We start from the raw sequence: 19,710 nt of genomic DNA, 5'->3' as shown, positions 1-19,710 counted from the left end.
GACACGTCGGAGGCCGGGCCCGGCGGCGCCCCTGACCCGGCGCCAGCCTCGGAGGCGGCCGGGGGCGGCAGGCCCTGCAGGAGGACGTTCTTCGTGAAGGTACGCCCGGCCCGGAAGGCGCTGCGGTCGGTGCGCTTTGCACCCTTTCGTGCCGAGCTCAGGGAGGCGTGGAGTTCTAATTCTGAACAAAAGTAGGAAGAAGTGAGGGCCTAACCGTTGGGAACAATGAGCAAGGCAGCGAATCAGGCTCAGCTAACCTTGTCGCCTGAGCGGCTGGGTGGGGTTTGCGCTGGTGCGGGGAGCGGGCCCGGGGCCCGGCTGGAGAGCGCCGAGCGCAGGGGTGGGCGACTCGGGAGTCTCCGTCTCTGGCGTACACTGGGCGGCCCCGTCACCCCCGTAGAGAACCTGGGGCGCTGACTCTCAGGGCCCGGGTGGAGGAGACCTTGGTCCCACGGGGCCAGGAGGAAAGGAGCAGCGCGTTTGCTCCCTGGGGTGGCTGTGCGTGTTTTCCCACGCGGAGCCCCTCGTGCAGGCCCAGCCGGACGCTAACTGACGTTTGCCAACCCGCCAGCACTCGGAACGCCTCCTCCCGTCAGGCCCGATTTCTAGTCCTGTTATCGCAGCGAGATGGAGACTGCAGGGGCCCCGGGGGCGGGGGCTGCCCGAGGGGTTTTACCCCGTCCAGGACTTGCCTTCAGCCTTCCATCAACGGGGGGCTGTCTCGACGGCACAGCCCCACGACTGCCCACAGAAAACAGGGAAGGCCCTCCACCCCCGTGGAGGGGGTCCAGGCCCTTTGCACAACTTGCTTCCCTGACGAGGAAAGTAATAGCTTAGCGCGTGTGTGCTAAGGAAGACGGTGGACAGCGGCGTGCAGGCGAGCGGGTCCGGCCCCAGAGCACGGAGCCCCAGACCCAAGCTGCTCGCCCAGAACCTCGCCCAGCCTGGGAGGCTGTGTCCGGCGCCATCACCCACGAGGTGACGTCTGTTGGCGTGGCCTGAGCTCCCCCAGTGGGACCGAAGGAGGGACCGCACCCCACGGGGTTTGGGGAGCCTGGCCAGGCTCCTGGGTCGTCAGGAATGATGCCAAGTGTACAATCCACCAACTGAGAGTCTTATTCATGTATTTATGAGCGAGCAGGAGCAGGGGCGGGGCGGGGAGGGAGGGAGAGGGAACCCCAGGCAGCTCCTCACTGTCAGCACGGAGCCCAGCGTGGGGCTCGAACTCACCAAACTGTGAGATCACGACCTGAGCTGAAACCAGGAGTCAGACGCTTGACCGACTGAGCCTCCCAGGCGCCCCTAAGAGTCGGAATCGTTAATCACGATGTCCCGATACCCAGCTCATAGCCGATGAGTGAATTCAAGCACCGTGTTCAGGTCCCACCAGGCTCTTCGGATAAATTCTTGCTTGTGCTTCTCTTTAATCGCACAAGTACGTCCTTTGGACCCCTCACACGCCAGGCCCCGCGCCGCCAGGGGTCCCGCCCTGCCCTCGGGACCATGTCTGACGTGGAAGGAGAAGGGGTGCGGGAGGCTCCCGGAGAGGGAGGCGGCTCTGGCCCTGGGTGTCGTGCATCCAGCGTTCACGGGGCACCAACCTAGGCCGGGCCCTGTTCCCGGGGAGGGCTGTGCAGACTCAGCCCCTGTCCCCACAGCGCTCTTATTCTGGTGGGGGGACAGACGTTAACACCTGATTTGAGATGTGACGCGAAACAGTGATGGGCTCTGAGGATAGGAAAGCTCACTGTCCTCTTTGAGACGGGGACCACGAAGGCTTCTCTGAGGAAGTGACACGCGGGCGGGGACCTGGGAGAGGTGGGTGAGGGAGTCGTGTGAACACTTCAGGCGGGGAAGGGCATTTCGGGCGGAGGGAACAGCATGTGCAAAGTCATGGAGGGAAGAGTGACTGGCAGTGGCAGGAAGAGGGTGCCTGGGGGGTTGTGGACGGGGAGGTGGCCGAGAGGTGTCGGGTGGCAGCCAGGCCACACCTGGAGTTTTACCCTAAGAAGGACGGGCGGACCCTGGAAGACGGGGCAGGGCCGCACTCCTGCTCTCCTCTACGCAGAGAGCAGAGCCAGGGAGACTGGCGCGGGCCAGGCAGGGACCCCGGCTGGCGGGGGTGCCGGAGCTCGGAGGAAGAGGGAGGTGCCCCCCGAGGGGGGTCCGAGAACGGGTCTATTCTCAAGGCAAACCCACGGGATGTTCTAGAAGGTGAGAAGGTGGGAGGCAGCAAGTTTTGACCTGAGCCGTCCTGGGAAAGTCGATGCTGCGTTCGGAGTCCGGGCCAAAGATCAGGGACTGGCGAGGTGCGGCGTCCCCCGAAGCACTCAGGGTCCGGCTAAGCACCCAGGGTGACGCCTCAGCGAAGAGAGGGAGCCGGAAGCACGGGTGCGTGCCGGCTGGCCGCCCTGCACGGGAGAGCATGTCTGCAGCCCGGTGGGCGGCCCCTGTCCAGCGGGGGGGGGGGGGGGGGGGGGGCCGGGGGGACAATCCGGGTGAACTGCCCGGGGTCAGAGACAAGCGTGTCTGTCTTCTGTCTGTGACTCACAGGTGCACACACTTTCATGGTTTAAAACATGTACCCCCAGGTCTTCCTGTCTTCTTCCCCAGAAAGCCCTGGAAGGAAGGCAGTAGAGCGGCGTGGGCGGTTAGGGGTGGGGGCACAGGGTTGAGGGGTGTGGACCGTTGGTCTGACTGCTGCCTCGATTTGAGTCCAGCTCCCCACTCAGCAGCTGCGCGATCCCGGAAATTTGCTTATCTTCTCAGTGCGTCAATTTTCTCGCCTCTTAAATGGAGAATATTAACAATACTGTTTAGCCCATATGAGTTTTTATCCGGATTAAGTTATAAGTGTTTATATAAGAAAATCCACCTAAAGCAGTGCCGTGCACATAGTAATTGCTTAGTAAGTGTCGTTGCAATTTCTGCTGGAGGAGGGGCCACCGACTGTCACCGCGTAATTGAGTAGTTACTGAATCCAGTGGCACTGACCGGGCGCCTCCCACGTGCCAGGAGTGTGCAAGAGCGGCAGCGTCGGTGGTGCCCCCGGCGGCAGGGACGGCACACGGGTCCTGCTTCAGGGTGTGGGTGCACATGGGGGGGTCACGGGAACACGGACGGGCTCCCTGGAGGAGGCGCCTGTGGAAGGTAGGACATCCAAGTGAGGAAGTCCAGATAGCAGGGAGTGAGGTGAGCGAGCAGGGGGGCATCAGCAGAGGCTCGGGGGCAGGGAAGGGGCGGGCCTGCTGTGGGGGGGGGGAGGGGTGCACCTGCTGCAGCGAGGGAGGGGTGATGCGCACAGCTGAGTCACCATGCAGACAAGGATGAACGGGGAAGGCAGAGAGGGGGCTGTGGGAGAGCTTGGAACCTGAGCTCCTGCTCTCCTTTTCCAGGCGCACAGGAGCCCTCACACCGTCCCTGAGCGCATTCTAAGCCAGCAAGGTTCCGGTGTCCGAGCAGGTGCCATATCCAAAGTGCCAGGGCATAAAGGTCAGAGGTGACAGCTGGTCCCGGCGTCCTTCCTGGGGAAGCCTCAATTCTGACTAACAGCTCCGCTCCCCACCTTCTTCCGGGGACACTCTGGTCCCTGCCCTGCACCCGGGGGGCTCCGCCAGCCCAGATGCACTCTTCAGCCTCCAGCAATGCCATGGCTACACTGATTTCAAAACAACATCTGGAAACAGTCCCTGTGACATCAGTCTCTCCTCGAGAAACGCCTAATATAAAAATTAAAGAAGAGGAAGTTAGATACACAGCAAAATGAAAAAAAAAGGCCGTATTGGCTGCGTTGCATCTGGCACCAGGAGGACTGAGGAAGTCACTGCCCAGGGATGTGCCAGAGCCCCGGGGACACACAGAGAGCCCGGCGGGGGCCCTTCTCCAGGAGGCGTGTCCCGGCCCCCAGGGAGGGATTCACGGGGAAGGGTGAGAGCCAGACTCTCTAACCTAACAATACTCAGTGTATCCCACAGACCTTGAAAAAGGAGGAAATGCACGCTCTCCTTGGCTACTCCGACACCTGTCTTTTTTCGAACGGAAAGAGTATTTTAAAGTGTCCTTTAGGTAGGATGTTAGGCCGGAGGGAGGGAAGCTCAGGCAGGTGGAGCTGGAGCCGGGCCCACTCTCTTCCTGCCTCCTTCCTGGTTCCCTCTCCTCCTTTCTCCCTTCTCGTCTCCCTTCTGTTTCCTCAGACGCTGGCAAAGCACCTGCTAATATAAGCCGCCCCTTGGGGAGCAAGAACCCCGTCTGATACTACGCCTTCCCTCAGGAGCTTGGGGTGCGGAGGAGGAGACAGTTGTCGGCAGTTAATCCTGTCCCTTGTCTCCTCCTCTGAGCGGTGATGTTCCTCGCTCAGCTGTCCATGAAGGGGATGGGTAGCAGAATTATATCCTCGAAGGAGCCTTCTAGAATGCCTTTCACTTCCCCAGAGCATTCCAAGGGAGCCGGAGGCGGGGTGGGGAGAAGGGCGGGCTGGAGGAGGGAGGGAGCCCACCTGCATCCACAGTGCGAGCCTGGCTCCAGACGCACAAGGGGCTGCTGCTTCTTTATTTTTAATCATGATCTTTCCTTTTTCATGTTTTACTTTATTCTAACTCCTATGTGGTTAATGTGTGGTGTTATATTAGGTGTGTATTACACAGGGTGTACTCTTCGTGTTATATTCGGGTGTGCAACACAGTGACTCATCACTTCCGTACGTGCGCATGGTGACAGGTGCGCTTCTTACACCCCCTTCCCCCTCCCCACCCCCCTTCCGTGACCAGCAGTGTGTTCTCTATAATTAAGTCTGTTTCTTGCTTTGTCTCTCTCTCTCTCTCTCTCTTCGTTCGTTTGTTTTGTTTCTTAAATTCCACACATGAATGAGATCATGTAGTATCTTTCTCTGACTGACTGATTTCGCTCGGCATAATACTCTGGGTCCACCCGGGTCTCGGCTGAGTCCGCTGCGTGCGCACCACACCTGCTTCGTCCGCTCATACTGGCGGACTCTTGGGCTGCTGCCGTGATTTGTGGTTAATGCTGCTGGAAACATAGAGGTGCATGTAACCCTTTGAATCAGTGTTACTGTATTTCGGCGGGTAAATGCCCAGGGGTGGGGCTCCTGGGTCGTGCGGGGCTTCTTTTTCAGTCTCTCGAGGAGCCCCGTGCCTTCTCCAGAGCGGCCGCACCAGGTCGCACCCCCGCCACGTGCAGGAGGGCCCCCCCTTTCTCCGCATCCTCGCCTGCACCTGTTTTCTCTTGCGGTGTCGATTTTAGCCATTCTGACGGGCTGAGGTGGTATCTCATTGTGGTTCTGGTTTGCATTTCAGAATCTTTTAATTTTACAGTTTTATACATTTAATAATCCATAAAGCAAGCCCAGTATTAGAAAACTGAACAGCCCCTCGCTGCGCCGCCCTTCCTGGCCCAGGTCTCCCAGGGGTGGGGACAGAGGGGGCCTTTTGAAGAAACCATTGTCCGCCGCAGGGTCGTGAAGATATTCCCCACGTCTCTCCCAGAAGCTGTGCTGTTCGTCATTTGCATTTGTATCCCTGACGCAGATGAAGCGGATTTTGTGCACAGTGTGAAATACACATTTAAAAATTTTTCCTGTGTGGCTCGCTCATCGGTCCAGCACCAGGTTTTGAAGAGCCTGTCCTTGCTCTGCTGCAGGGCAGGGCTGCCAGGAGAAGTCAGGACGCACGTGCCCATCTGTCCTCTGTGTGTGAATCCACGTGTGTCTCGTGGATCTGTCGGTGTCTTTCTGTCTCTCATTACGGTCCATGACATCACAGTAGTACGTCCGTTCTTCATGCTCATATCACAGAAGCTTTTGGTTTTGTTTTAGAGGGAGAGAGCATGAGCAGAGGGGGAGAGGCAGAGGGAGAGGGAGGGAGAATCTCAAGCAGACCCCACACTCGGTGCAGAGCCTGATGCAGGTGTCGATCCCACGATCCTGGGATCATGACCTGAGCTGAAATCAAGAGTCAGATGCTCAACCGACTGAGCCCCCAGGCGCCCCTTCTCTCTTTTTAATTGCTCTGCCCTTCCAGAAGGGTACCACTTCTGTGGTTTCTCAAAGGATCAGCTTTTGATTTTATGGAATTTCTCCTTTTCGTGTTTCTGTTGAATTAACCTCTGGTCTTATCCTTACTACCCCTTTCTTCTCCCTTCTTCCTGCCTACGGTGGTGTTCTTTTCTTAACTTTTTGAGATGGGAGGTTGGACAACCTGTCTACAGCTTTCATTTTTTTTTTCCCGTTAATTTGCGGCTGTGAATTTCCCTCTGAATTTAGTTGCTTGCTCCAAAATTTTATATTCCATATTTTCATTATTTTAAATTGTGTATTTGTTCTCTCGTGATTTCTTGTGTGACCTGTGGTTTATTTGGAAGCGTGTTGTTTAACTTTTAGGCCGTTGGGGGATTTCTACTTTCTCTATCTCTGTATGTGTACATATACAACCTAATTCTGTATTGGTTCCCAGATGGGTTGTCCTACAGCCGGAGAAGACAATGTATTGTGAATAACCTTAACGACGAAAATTCGCTGGAATAGAATATACATGTTGTTGCTGGATCCGGCGGTCTTTGCATGTCCTATTAGGTCAAGTTCAATAATCACATTTTCCAGATCCTTTTTTCTCTTCTGACTCCTCTATTAGTGACCGGCAGAAGTGGGTTAAAGTCTCCAAATACGACTGTGGATCTGTTTCTGCTTTTAGTTCTGTCCGTTTTTGCTTTATACATTTTGAAGGCATGTTTTACTTACAGAGACATTTAGAATTAAAAAAATATTTTCCTGGTGGATGATCACCTTTATAATTTAGAAATCTCCATCTTTTGTCTAGAGGTGATTTTTGCGAAAGCACTATTTGCTGTTAGTAAGGCTTACTCTCCTGTCCTTTGGTTACCTTTTCCCTCTTTTTTTTATCATCAACCTACCTTCACGTGTTTAAGGAGTATCTATGTAACTAGCATATAATTAGGTTAGTTTTCCCCAGCTACAATTTTTATCTTATGACAATAGGTGTTATTAACACTCTGTTTTCTCTCTCTTCTTGCCCTCTTGTGGGTTAATATACATAGATTTTTTTTACAATTCCATTTCCTTTAGTTGGCTTGTTCGTTATACATGTTTTTACTCTTCTTTTAATCATGAAAATATACAACCCGATTCTGAATGTATCAGAGTCTTACATAAATCAGTACTTCACCAGCTCTCAGCAACAGTGAGACCGTAGAACATGACTCCATCTGCACCTGCCACGTCTTCGATGTTACCGGCACACATTTTAGTCTGTTTATGTGCAGATCACCCTCACTGAGTCAGTATTCATCTTCATTAATGCCCGTGTGTGCCCTTGCCATTATTCTTGGTTCCTTCCTGCACTTCTTTTTTCCCCCCAGTTTATTTATTTTTGAGAAAGAGTGCCTGTGTGTGCACGGGGGGCAGGGCAGGCGGGCAGAGAGAGAGGGAGACAAGGAATCCGCCGCAGGCTCCACACTGTCAGGGATGAGCCCAATGTGGGGCTCGATCCCACCGACCAAACCGTGAGACCAGGACCCGAGCCAAATCGATAATGACTGACTAACTGAGCCACCCCGGGTGCCTCCTACTGCACTTCTGTGTCTCCCGCCGTGATCACTGCTTCAGGCCTGCCTCAAATCCAGGCACAGATGAAGCTCTACGTGCCCAGTGTCTAAATATTTAAGTTATAAGTCAAGGTCACATATGGCTCAGAGTATAGGTTATATCCTCCTACCTGGACGATTATCCCTTTGTAAGGACTTGGAGACTCAAGTTCAGACAAGTTCGCCAACATCTGTGCGTGAACGCGGTGACTCGGGCAGAGCTGTCTGCTGGCTCTTGGCCACTGGCCCCAAGTCCCTCTGTCCTGCTGCCCCTGGCGCTGTCCTGAATGCCTGCGGGCACCCCCAGCGCCCCAGTCATGCCCCCTGCAAACAGCCACCCCACCAGCCCTCCAGCCCAGGGCCGCGCGCACCGGTGGTGGGATTTGCCCTGGACGGAGCGGACAGAGGGGCCACTGGGGCTGGGGCCCGAGCGCCCCTGGATGCCGTGGGATGCCTCCCACCTCATTTGTTTCTTACTTTCTCTCCAGCTAAATTTAACAGGTTGCCACCTAGACCAGAGAGCTGGCACTGGTTTATGGCCCTGGGAGGGGGCTTGGGGACGGGCCCCTGGTAATGGCTCTGGAGAGATTTGTGGAGAGAACGGCCGCATAAATGACGCCACGAGGCCGCCCTTAAGGCAGAGATGGCTGATGGAGCCCGAGCTTGCAGACGGGGTTGGAGCCCCCGTGTGGGTTTACACTGGGCGCTGCCTTGGACGTTCCCTCGGGCAGGGGCCTGGGGTCGCTGGACGCTGGGTCCGTGAGTAGGACGTTGGCAGCTGGAGCAGAGGCGTGGGAGGTCCTCCCCGGGGCGCCCCTCCTCCAAGAATTCAGGGCGCTTTGATCCACATGGGAAAGGCCTCTGTAGTGTGGAAAGTCCTGCTTTTCTTTACAAATTCAAAATATCGGTTTGGCTAAGTCAGCACTCCTGCAGGGTGACTCAGGAGAGATGAGGTCAGATCAACGGTCTGAACTGCGGGCTTGTGCTGGGTGTGGAGGGGGGCGGCCGGGGCCTCGGCGGGCGAGCAGACGAGCCCCTCCGCTCGGCTGCCTGTGAGCGGCTCGGCCTTGGCTTTGAGGCCCAGGCCTCCTCGGCCGGTGGGAAACCCAATCCCTTGGCCGCCTGCCTCTTCTTGCCGCACAACAGCAGTCTGGGGAGGCTGAGAGCAGCCGCCGGGAGGGAGCTGGGGGACTCCCACGGAGCCTCGGCGCAGGGGCGCAGTGGGAGGGCGGCAGGAGGACCCCCGTGCTGGTGGGAGGCAGGCCCGCAGGCTGGATCACAGGCACTTGCTCCGGCCTCCCGGTCTCCACGTGACTTCCGGTCCCTGTTTCCAGGCTCAGAAGCCCGGAAGCTGGTCTTCTGCATCTCGGTTCCCTGGGCGCTGTTCGGTTCCTGCGCAGGGGTTGGAGGGAAGGAGCCGGAGAACAGGGGAGGTGGGGAGGGGGTAGTAGCCACCTACTGTCTCGGTTCACCCTTCTCCACTCGGCCCTTCGAGGTCGGTTACACCTCGCGGGAGGCGCGTCCCTGTGGTCTTGCTGCGCCTCTGCGCTCCGGCCTCGCTGTTCCCTCCTGGCCGGATACCTTCCCGACTTCCGTCCGGATTCCGGTCACCCTCGCTCTGGGGCTCAGCTTCGGGGGACCCTCTGCGGGCCGCTGCTCCTGACCCTCCCCTTGTGCTGCTGCCACCCCCGAGCTTCAGGCCCCTCCCTCCAGGTTTCCGGGGCAGCCGGCCCCCCACCTACACTAATTTCCCACCAAGACACGATGCCTGCGTTCCCGCCCCAGAAGGAGCCCTGAGCGCAGTTACCGGTGGGCAGGACTTACTGCTCGGTGTGCACCTGCCCCCCAGCTCGGGATGGGTCCGAAAAACTGTCACAGGCCGTGTGAGAATCCACCACAGGGCTGTGCGGTAATGTTTTATTTCCCGATCTTGAAAACCTATTTTAGTAAATCTTGGGAATATGAAAAAAAATTTATAAAATGGATATGCACTCTAAAAAAAATATAAACACACCCTAAATATCTGCGTTATCAGTCTTCAAGTTTAACAAACAAACCCAGGAGGCGCCTGGGTGGCTCAGTCAGTTAAGCGTCCAACTTCCGCTCAGGTCGTGATCTTGTGGTCTGTGGGTTCCAGTTCCGTGTCTGTCTCTGTGGTTGGTGACAGCTTGGAGCCTGGGGTCTGCTTCAGATTCTGTCCCAGTCTCCCTCTGCCCCTCCCCCATTCACATACTGTCTCTCTCTCTTTCTCTCTCTCAAAAATAAATAAACATTGAAAAAAATTTTAGGGGTGTCTGGGTGGCTCAGTCGGTTAAACATCCGACTTCGGCTCAGATCATGATCTCACGGTTTGTGAGTTGGAGCCACGCATCAGGCTCTGCGCTGACAGCTCAGAGCCTGGAACCTGCTTCAGATTCTGTCTCCCTCTCTCTCTGCCCCTCCCCTGCTCATGCTGCCTCTCTCTGTCTCTCAAAAATAAATAAAAAATATTAAACAATTTTTTTTAAAAAGAAAGAAATCTCACCATCAACTTAGAGGTCCTCCGAGTGCTTCTGCCTGATGCCCAGGGGTCGCTGCTGCCCTTAATTTGGGGGTGTAATTCCCCAACTTTTCTTTCGGTTTGTTATCTGTTTAACCGAATGACATATTCTCTAGTTGCCCTTACTTTTGATTAATCTTGGCAAACCCTTTCTAACATCCCTTTACTTCTGACCCGCCTACGATGTGGTATTTCAGGTGAGTCTCTCGTAGACAGCAGGCGGTGGATCGTTGTATAAATTTTATCACTGTGCGTCGTTGTATCTTCCGTGTATTGAGGTCATTGACATTTAAAGGAACAGTTACTGAGTTAGGGCTTAGGTCGGCCACCTTATTAGTGGTTCTGTTTGTTCTCTCTGCTTCTTCCTCCACCATTTCTCTTCCCCTGCCTTCCCGTGGACCGCGGGGACACTTTGTGAGGCCATTTTGGCTTATTTATAACGTCGGAAAGTTTTCATCGAGGTGGCTGTGTGTTTCACATCACCGCTGGGATTTTACTACTTCGAGTGACGCTTAGGAAACCCACTCCATGTAGGCCCTGTTATTCTCTCCTTTTTTCCTAAAGTTTAAAAATTTATTTTGAAAGAGAGCAAGAGTGCAAGCAGAGGAGAGGCAGAAAGAGAGCGGGCCAGAATCCCAAGCAGGCTCCACACTGTCGGTGCAGAGCCCAGTATGGGGCTCGAACTCACAAACTGTGAGGTCAGGCGCTGAGCCGAAATGAAGTCGGTCACTTAACCGACTGAGCCACCCGGGGGCCCCTCTCTCCTTTCTGAAATGTCATTGGCTCCGGTATTTCCTCTACATCCACGGGCGCCACATTGGGCGATGTTATCATCTTTGCTTCATCCATGAACCATAATTAAAGAAACTCATGAAGAGACAGATGATCTATTAGGTTTACTTCTGTTTTCATTCTTTCTCTGGTTTTTCTTTCCTTTCCGAAGTTTCCGGAACTTCGGAGAACTTCCTGTAGCCATTCCTGAAGGGTAGATCTGCTGCAGCAACTTCTGTTAGTTTTCCATTTGTCTGAGAATATCTTTGTCTCTCCCTCATCCCAGAAGGGGTTTATCTAAGTTCATAGACTTAGAGCGACTTAAATTTCTCTGCACTTGAAAAGCATTATGCCCGTTCCTTCTGCCCCCCATGTTTTTGGATGTGAAATCTGTTATTTGCGTTTTTTTTAAGGGTAATGTGTCATTTCTCTCTTGTTGTTTTTAAGGCTTTTTTCTTTGTCTTTAGTTTTCAGGAATTGAACAGTGAGTCATCTTGGGCTCGATCTCTTTGGGTTTCTTATATTCAATTCTTTCAATCTCCATGTGCTCCTTAAAAAAAACCCTTCTGGGGCACCTGAGGGGTTCAGTTGGTTAAGCGTCCGGCTTCAGTTCAGGTCATGATCTCACAGTTTGTGAGTTCGAGCCCCGCGTCGGGCTCTGTGCTGACAGCTCAGAGCCTGGAGCTGCTTCAGATTCTGTCTCCCTCTCTCTCTGACCCTCCCCTGCTCCCGCTGTTTCTTCCTGTCTCTCAAAAATAAATTAAAAAAAAACCAGTAAAAAAACCCCTTCTATTTCTTTGTTGATACCTCCTAATTTTTCCTTTGCCTTAAGAGAATTTGTTAGTGACGCGGATGAAGGCGGCTTCCTAGCCCTCCTCAGGGCGTCCCAGGGTCAGGGTCGCCCGTGTGGCCATCACATGCTTGTCTTTGCTCGTCCAAATTATGCATTCCCGGATCTTGATATTATAAGTGACTGTTAATTGTAACTTAGATTTTTCATTATTATGCTCCGAGTCTGTTGGTCGGACTGAAGTCGTGTGTTTCAGCAGACAGCCCTTACTTACATTTAGCATGTGGCTCTGGACTGTTCTGCGGGCTTCTGTTGCAACGACACTTCAGCTTCCAGAGCCCGTGCGGCGCTGTTCTGCTCCTGCGCGATTTTTCTGGCCCTGCTGGTACATGTTCCTTCCAGTTCTGCCTCCTGGGGCGGAAAGAGCTTCCGTGGCCTGCCTGGGGACACTGGTGACCATCTGCTGCTCAGGGCGGGGACGGGCGGAGTGGCCGGGCCTCGGTCTTTTAGGCCAGCCGGTGGAGGGCAGGAAAGGGAGGCGCTCCGCTGATGCCACCCCCGCAGGTGCACGGACTGCAGGGGGGCTGCGTCAGCCTGGGGCTCTGCCACCGCTGCTGCCATCGCGTGCGGATCGGGCCACCCGCCGGTGCCCTGGTGGTGGCGGAGGTTCCAGGGCTCCTGCTGAGGCTTGCCCACCGCCCCCCTTTCCTGGTCTTCCGGCCAGGCAGGAGAGAACACTGTTTTTGGTTCATTTCCGGCGTGTGCCTGTCTGCAGCTCTGGGTTAGAGAGCGCTCCTGGGTAGGTAGTAGGTAAAGAGAAAGCCCAGGGAACGTAGCGCACCGCCATCCCGCAGGGCCTGGTTTTCCTGCCCACTTAGCTGCCTCCTGCCTGGCTTTCAGAATTCTCTTATTGCTGTTGAGTACTTCCCAGGGAATTCTGTTGTGTTTAGCAGGAAGGACGCCATCTTGTCATAGGACTCTGGAAGCCTCATTCTACTTATTTTGCTGATAATATCGACGCAATTGCACAGTGATTGCTTTTTGGTAGACTTGCTTCTGTACCTCAAATTATGTCCCAGAAATTCATTCATGTCATTTCTTTTTTTTTTTTTTAAGTTTATTTCTTTTTGAGAGAGGGAGAGGGAGGGAGGGAGAGAGAGAGAGAGAGAGAGAGAGAGAGAGAGACTGAGCGAGCAGGAGAGGGTCAGAGAGAGAGGGAGACACAGAATTCGAAGCAGGCTCCAGGCTCTGAGCTGTCAGCACAGAGCCCGACGCGGGGCTCAAACCCATGAACCGTGAGATCATAACTTGAGCTGAAGTCAGACACTTAACTGACTGAGCCACCCAGGTGCCCCTCTTTTTTTTTTTTTTTTTAGATTTATTTATTTCTTTTGAGAGAGAGAGCAGGAATGGAGAGAGGAGCAGAGGGAGGGACAGAGAATCCCAAGCAGGCTCCACACTGTCCGCGCAGAGCCTGACACGGGGCTCAGACTCACGAATCCTGAGATGATGACCTGAGCTGAGACCAGGGTCGGACTCTTAAGCGACTGAGCAACCGAGGCGCCGCTCATTTCCTTGTGTTGTAATTCGGTGATGTTTTCCACTGCTTTACGGCATTTTATTGTGCGAAGACTCTGCTTATCCAGTCTACTAATGATAGACCTTTGGGGTATTTGCTTCTACTCTTTAACTTAGAGGCTGTGCTGCTACAGACATTTTTGTACCTGCCTCCTTGGGCGTCTCTGCAAGTTTTAACAGGTGTAATGTTGGGGCCCATCCAGCCAGAAGTGCTGTGTGGCCTTTGGGACCCTGCTTCCCCTACTTGAAAATGTGTGCACTTGACTGCTTGACCTAAGTGGATCAGAGACTGGAGTTAGTTCTCCTGTTGTTCATGCCACTTGGTGATTGTGGTTTCAGTAAATGGGCAGATTTTCTGATTGAAACTTTTCCCCTGGTTAGAGGCACCTTACTCACAGACTATTGTTAACCTTTAAAGAAAAATAGCCTTGTCATGAGCCTCAGTTAATATTACACTGTGTACGTAAAATAAGACTCCTGCTGATGTATTTTATGTTTTTTGATCTTCTGTATTGTACCTCATTCCTGTCTTTAACTTTCTGTTCTCTCTTCCGTGAAAACAATGATCTTTCTGAAACGTGATTCCTAAGAAGTTACAAACAATGTAATCATTAAAAGAAAGATGTAATCACCCGTGGTATATAAGACACCAAGTTTCACAGTAAAGTGTGGTCTCTTCCACCATTCATGCTGTCTGTGTTCTTTCTTGTAGATATTTCGCCGACACCAACCCCCTACTCAGGGACCCTTGGACTCTGGTGCGTGGGCTGGTCCCCCGCACCGAGTGGCGCCCGAATGTAAAGCTAGATGCACTTTTTGGCCATTTTGAGCAGAGCGGATACAAACATTGTGCAGGGGAAACATACGTTTTCCTTTCACTGGGAAAATGCCCAGGAGCGCCCTTCTGGGATTCTGCAGAGTGGTATGTTTTATTTTTAAAGAAATTGCCAAACAATTTTTCTAGAGTGGCTGTCCCATTTTACGTCCACATAAAGTATGAGTGATTCCTTTTCTCTGCATCCTTGACAGGATTTGATGCCACGATTCTTGATCTTGGCCCCTCTGATGGAAATGTAATAAAATCTCACGGCATTTCGTGAATGGCTGATGACGGTGAACATCCTTTCATGTGCTTATTTGCCTCTTCAGAGAAATGCCTGTTCATGTCTTTTGCTCATTTTCTAATTAGATGGTTATTTTTCCTGTGGAGTTTGAAGAATTCTTCATATATTCTAGGTCCTGGTCTTTTACCGCACGTGTGGTTGAGAAACATTTTCTCCGGGCCGGTATGTAGTTGGCTTTACATCCTCCTAAGGGGGTCTTTCAGACAACAAAAGGTTTTAATTTAGGTGAAATCCAATTTATCAATTTTTCCTTTTATGAATTATGTTTTTGGTGTCAAGTTTAAACACACTTTCCCTGGCTCTAGATCCTGAAGATTTTCTTCTATTTTTTCTAAAAGTTGTATAACTTTACATTTTACATGTTGGTCCTTTTTGAGTCCGTTTTTGTGGGAGTTGGGGCCACGCCTCCACGCCCCTCCCCCCCCTCGCCGCCCCATCCATGGTCACTCCATTTGCTGGAAACGCTCTCTTACAGCCATTGAGTTGCGTTTGCACCTTTGTTAGGAATCAGGTGGGCATATCTGTGTAACTTTACTTCTGGGTTCTCTAGTCGGTACGTACAATGCATTCTCCAGTACCACACAGTTGGTTACTGCAGCTTCCTAATACATCTCAGAGTCAGGGAGGCTGATTTCTCCTACTTTATTATTCTTTTTCCAAAGGTATTTTAGCTATTCTAGTCTCTTAGCATTTCCATATAAATTTCAGGATAATTTTGTCTATATCTATAAAATGCCTTACTGGAATTTTAGTAGGAATCACATGAACTTTATATGTGAATTTGGGGACACTTGATCCTTACTGAGTTTCCCAATCTATGAATATGGCACATCTCTCTCTCTACTGAGATCTTTGATTTCTTTCATTAGTGTTTTGTAGTTTGCAGTGCCCAAGATCGGACTGTGTTTTGCTGGATTTTTGCCTAAGGTTTTTGTTTTTTTTTTGAGTGATTGATTGTAAATGGTATGCATTTAGATTTTAGTGTCTGTGTGTTCATTGCTGGTAGAAAGAAATTATAATTACATATGCAAATAAACATAAACATATTGCAAATACTTTTACTGCAAATCACTGAACTCACTTCTTCATTCTGTGAATTAGTTCCAAAGATGCCATGGGATGCTCCATGTGGACAGTCACGTCATCTGAAAGTAAGGACAGGCTTATTTCTTCCTTTCTCAACCGAACGCCTTTTATTTCCTTTTGCTGCCTTATTGCAGTGGCCAGAACTTTCGGCACCGAGGCGAATGCGTGTTGAGACTCGGCTGTCTTGCTCTGTGTCCAACCTCAGAGGTGAGGCATTCAGTTCCCCTCAGCAGGAGAGCTGTTCGCTCCGGGTTTTTTGCTGAGATCCTTTATGAAGCTGAGAATGTTCTTTTTTTTAGTCCTAGCGCACTGAGAGTTTATGTTATGCTCAGGGTTTAATTGTGTCAGATGCTTTTCTGCATTGATTGATAAGATCATGTATTTTTCTTTGTTAGCCTGTTAATACTGGAGTCCCATAATTGAGTTTTTAGTTATTTTTTTTAATGTTTATTTACTTTTGAGAGAGAGAGACAGACAGAGCTTGAGCAGGGAAGGGGGAGAGAGAGGGACACACAGAATCAGAAGCAGCTCCAGGCTCTGAGCTCTCTGCACAGAGCCCGACATGGGGCTCGAACCCACGCACTGTGAGATCATGACCTGAGCCGAAGTCGGACGCTCAACTGACTGAGCCCCCCAGGCGCCCCCATAATAACTGAGTTTTGAATGAACTCTCCTTGCATCCCTGGAATAGCCTCACATGCTCATCATGTGTAGTTGTTTTTATAAAGTGGTGAATTTTATTCGGTAGGATTTTGTTAAGGATTGCTATGTCTGCAGTTGTGAGAACATCGATCTGTAATTTTCTGTTTTCGTGCTGTTTCTGGTTTGGGCACCAACATGATACTAGTTTTATAAAATGAACTCGGAAGTGCTCTTTCCTATCTTCTGGAAAACTCTGTGTGCAACTGATATTAATTCTTTGAATGTTTGGTAGAATTCCCCAGTAAAACTGTCTGGCCCTAGAGTTCTCTGACTTGGGAGTTTCTTCGTTTTTACAGACTTCTAAGGATTCCCTAACTTTCCTTGAGTTGATTTTGATAATGATTTTTTTCTCAGAATTTTTTCATTTTATTTAATTTTTCAAATTTATTCTATAAAGCTGTTTATAATATTCTCTTATCTTTTAAATCTGTATTGCATCTATAATGTCTCCTCTAAACCTTTCATGTTATTTGTGTTTTCTCTCTCTCTGTCTCTCTCTCTCTGTCTCTCTGTCTCTGTCTCTCATTTTTCTTGATTAATTTCACTGGAGTTTCACCAATGTTTTCCCAGAACCAGCTTTTCATGTTGTCAGTCCCCCTGTTAGAGGTTTTGTAAATCTTCTCCTTATCTCTATGACTGTCTCTTTTCTGCTTCCTTTGGCGATTTGCTCATTCATTATTTTCAGCCTTTATCTTTCTCAATATAAGCAGTTAAGATAACTTCTTCTAAAGAATAGCTTTATCTTTAGCTGCATTTCACAAGATCTGATACCTAAATTCGCAGTATCATTCAGCTCTAGACGCTTTAAAATTTCCAGTATCATTTCTTCTTTGACCCGTGAGTAATTTAGAAGTTGTGATTCTTGATTTTCAAACATATGGGCATTTTCCAGTTATTCTTTTAAAAAGCTTTTATGGATTATTTTTGAAACAGCTGTAGATGGACACAAAGCTCCAAACACAGCCCCGGTAGGGACAGCCCCCCCTCCCCCCCACAGTTCCCTCAGGGGCCGCGTCCTGTGGGACCCTAGTACGCATCAAATCCAGAAACTCAACACTGTCAGGACGCATGTTCAGTTCTGTGCCGTGCTGTCCCCCGTGCAGATCTGCGGAGCCGCCACCTGATCCAGATACAGAGCCGCTCCGTCCCCCACAAACCCCGCTTTAGGGTCACACCCAGCCTCCCGCCACCCCTGACCTCGGGCGACACGCATCTGTCTTCTGTGAGTCGGTCTTCTGTCTCTCTATTTATCTTCTCATCAGGCTTCCTGGCTAACGGCGCTGTGGTCATAACACGCGGTTACAGAGAATTGTTTGATGACCTTGTGTGTGATTCTTTCTGGTAAATATTTTACGTATGTTTGAGGAAAAATTGTATCCTTCTCCTGTTAATTACATTGTCTAAAGAGTCTACACACTTTCTGATGGTCATCGGCCTGACCTGGCAGTGTTCAGGGGGTAAGTTTTTGGTTTTGTTTTTAATTTTTTAACATTTATTTATTTTTGAGGGACAGAGACAGATTATGAGCAGGGGAGGGGCAGAGAGAGAGGGAGACACAGAATCTGAGACAGGCTCCAGGCTCCGAGCCGTCAGCACAGAGCCCGACGCGGGGCTCGAACCCACAAACTATGAGATCATGACCTGAGCCGAAGTCGGGCGCTCAACCGACTGAGCCCCCAGGCGCCCTCAGGGGGCAGGTAGAGACCTCGGCTGGCTGTCCGTTGTTCGGCAGCACAGGAGGGCCCTGCCGCAGGTGCATCCGGGCTGGGTGGGGTCCTTGTGTCTTTCTCATGATTTAAAGCAGGTATCATTTTATAGTGGCCTGACTTCCGTTAATTAAATTGCTTTAATCTACTTTTCCTACAAATTGGCACCAGACTTGTTTTGGTTAGAATTTGTTTGATTTATCTATAAAAGAAATCACCGGGGCGTCTGGGAGGTTCAGTCGGTTAAGTGCCTGACTTAGCTCAGGTCATGATCTCACCCACCGTTCATGAGTTCGAGCCCTGCGTCGGGCTCTGTGCTGACGGCTCGGAGCCTGCAGCCTGCTTCGGATTCTGTGTCTCCCTCTCTCTGTCCTTACCTCACTTGTATAGTCTGTCTCTGTCTCTCAAAAAAAAATGAGTAAATGTTTAAAAAAATCTTAAAAAAAGGAGATCACCGATAAGCCTGACTTTGTTGAATTTAGAAAGACTGCTCTGTGAAGGACAGTGACCGAGAGTGAGAAGACAGGCCACCGTGTAGGGTAAACTCTTTGCAGAAAACACACCTGATAAAGGACCGTTATCCAAGGATACAAAGCACCATTAAAACGCCACAGTCAGAAAATAACCCGAATTAAGACGTGGGCAGAGACTGGAGCGCCTGGGTGGCCCCGACCCTGGCTAGGTTGTGATTCCGCCGTTGTGGGGGTTCGAGTCCCCCGTCAGGCTCTGTGCCGACGGCTCAGAGCCCGATTCAGACCCTCTGTGCCCCCTCTCTCCGCCCCCCCCTTGCACTCTCTCAAAAATAAACATAAGAAAAAGCGGGCTGAGACCCTCCCAGTAACCCCCCAAAGAAGGCCGACAGATGGACATGAGCCCAGGAGAAGGTCTCCAAGTCCTAGGTTGTCAGGGAGACGCGGATGGAAACAGAGACGGCCACACGCCTGTTAGGCGGCCAGAGCGGGGACCACGTGCTGACAACCGTGTGGAGCTAGAGGCTCCTGTCCTCTGCGGGGCGGGGGGAAGTGCCAAGGGTGCGGCCGCTGTGGAAGATGGCCCGGTGGCTTAAAGGACCCCCTCATCACACGTGGGCCCCTTGGCATTTACACCGAGGAGCGGAACACCTGTGTCCCCACGGAAACCCGCCCACGGGTGTGGAGAGCTGCGCTGCCCATAATGGCCCCGATTTGGGAGCAACAAGATGTCCTGGGGGGGGGAGCGAGCTGGGCGCATTCAGACGATGGAATGTTCTTCAGCCCTGGAGGCGCCCCCGCGGTCAGGCCGTGAGCAGACACGGGGGAGCTTTAAATGAGTAACATGAAGTGAAAGGAGCCAGCTGGAAAGGTTACCTGCAATCCTGCCCACATGACGTGCTGCAAAAGGCAAACTGTGGAGACAGTAACAAGTCAGCGCTTGCCCCCGGCTGGGCGGAGAGAGACAGGTGCAGACCGCAGGGCAGGGAAGGCCCTCCTCTGTACTATGTCACAGTGCTGGGTACACGTTCCTACGCATTTGTCCTTCCCGTAGACCGCACGCCACCCAGAGGGACCTGAGGTGGACCGTGGGTCAGCGAGACCCCGTCGGCAGCAAGTGCGCCTTCTGGCGGGGGGCTGAGCACGTGTGCGGCGGGCAGCCTGTGGGAGATCTCTGTGCTGCCTTCTCGATTTTGTTGTAAACCTAAAACTTCTCTAAAAATTAAAGTTTTACTTAAAAGGGAAGTGTTTAAAAATTTTTTTAAAGTAAATCTATCCTGACAATCCTTGTCTTTTAAAAAAAACCTTTTTTTAATGTTTATTTTTTGGG

General features: G+C 51.6%; 1 protein-coding gene across 1 annotated transcript in view; it reads left to right on the top strand.

Moving 5' to 3' along the window:
* The window catches only part of IL16 (interleukin 16), an 80,762-nt gene that overhangs the window by 12,625 nt on the left and 48,427 nt on the right, over window positions 1–19,710 (top strand). The window contains exon 3 of the mRNA XM_029952313.1: window positions 13–99. Within this exon, the coding sequence (XP_029808173.1) occupies window positions 13–99 (87 nt within the window). The remainder of the gene's footprint in view (window positions 1–12; window positions 100–19,710) is intronic.

This window comes from Suricata suricatta, chromosome 9 (assembly GCF_006229205.1).
Source record: "Suricata suricatta isolate VVHF042 chromosome 9, meerkat_22Aug2017_6uvM2_HiC, whole genome shotgun sequence".
Classification (NCBI taxonomy): Eukaryota; Metazoa; Chordata; class Mammalia; order Carnivora; family Herpestidae; genus Suricata; species Suricata suricatta.
This window is presented reverse-complemented; position numbering and strand designations above follow the sequence as displayed.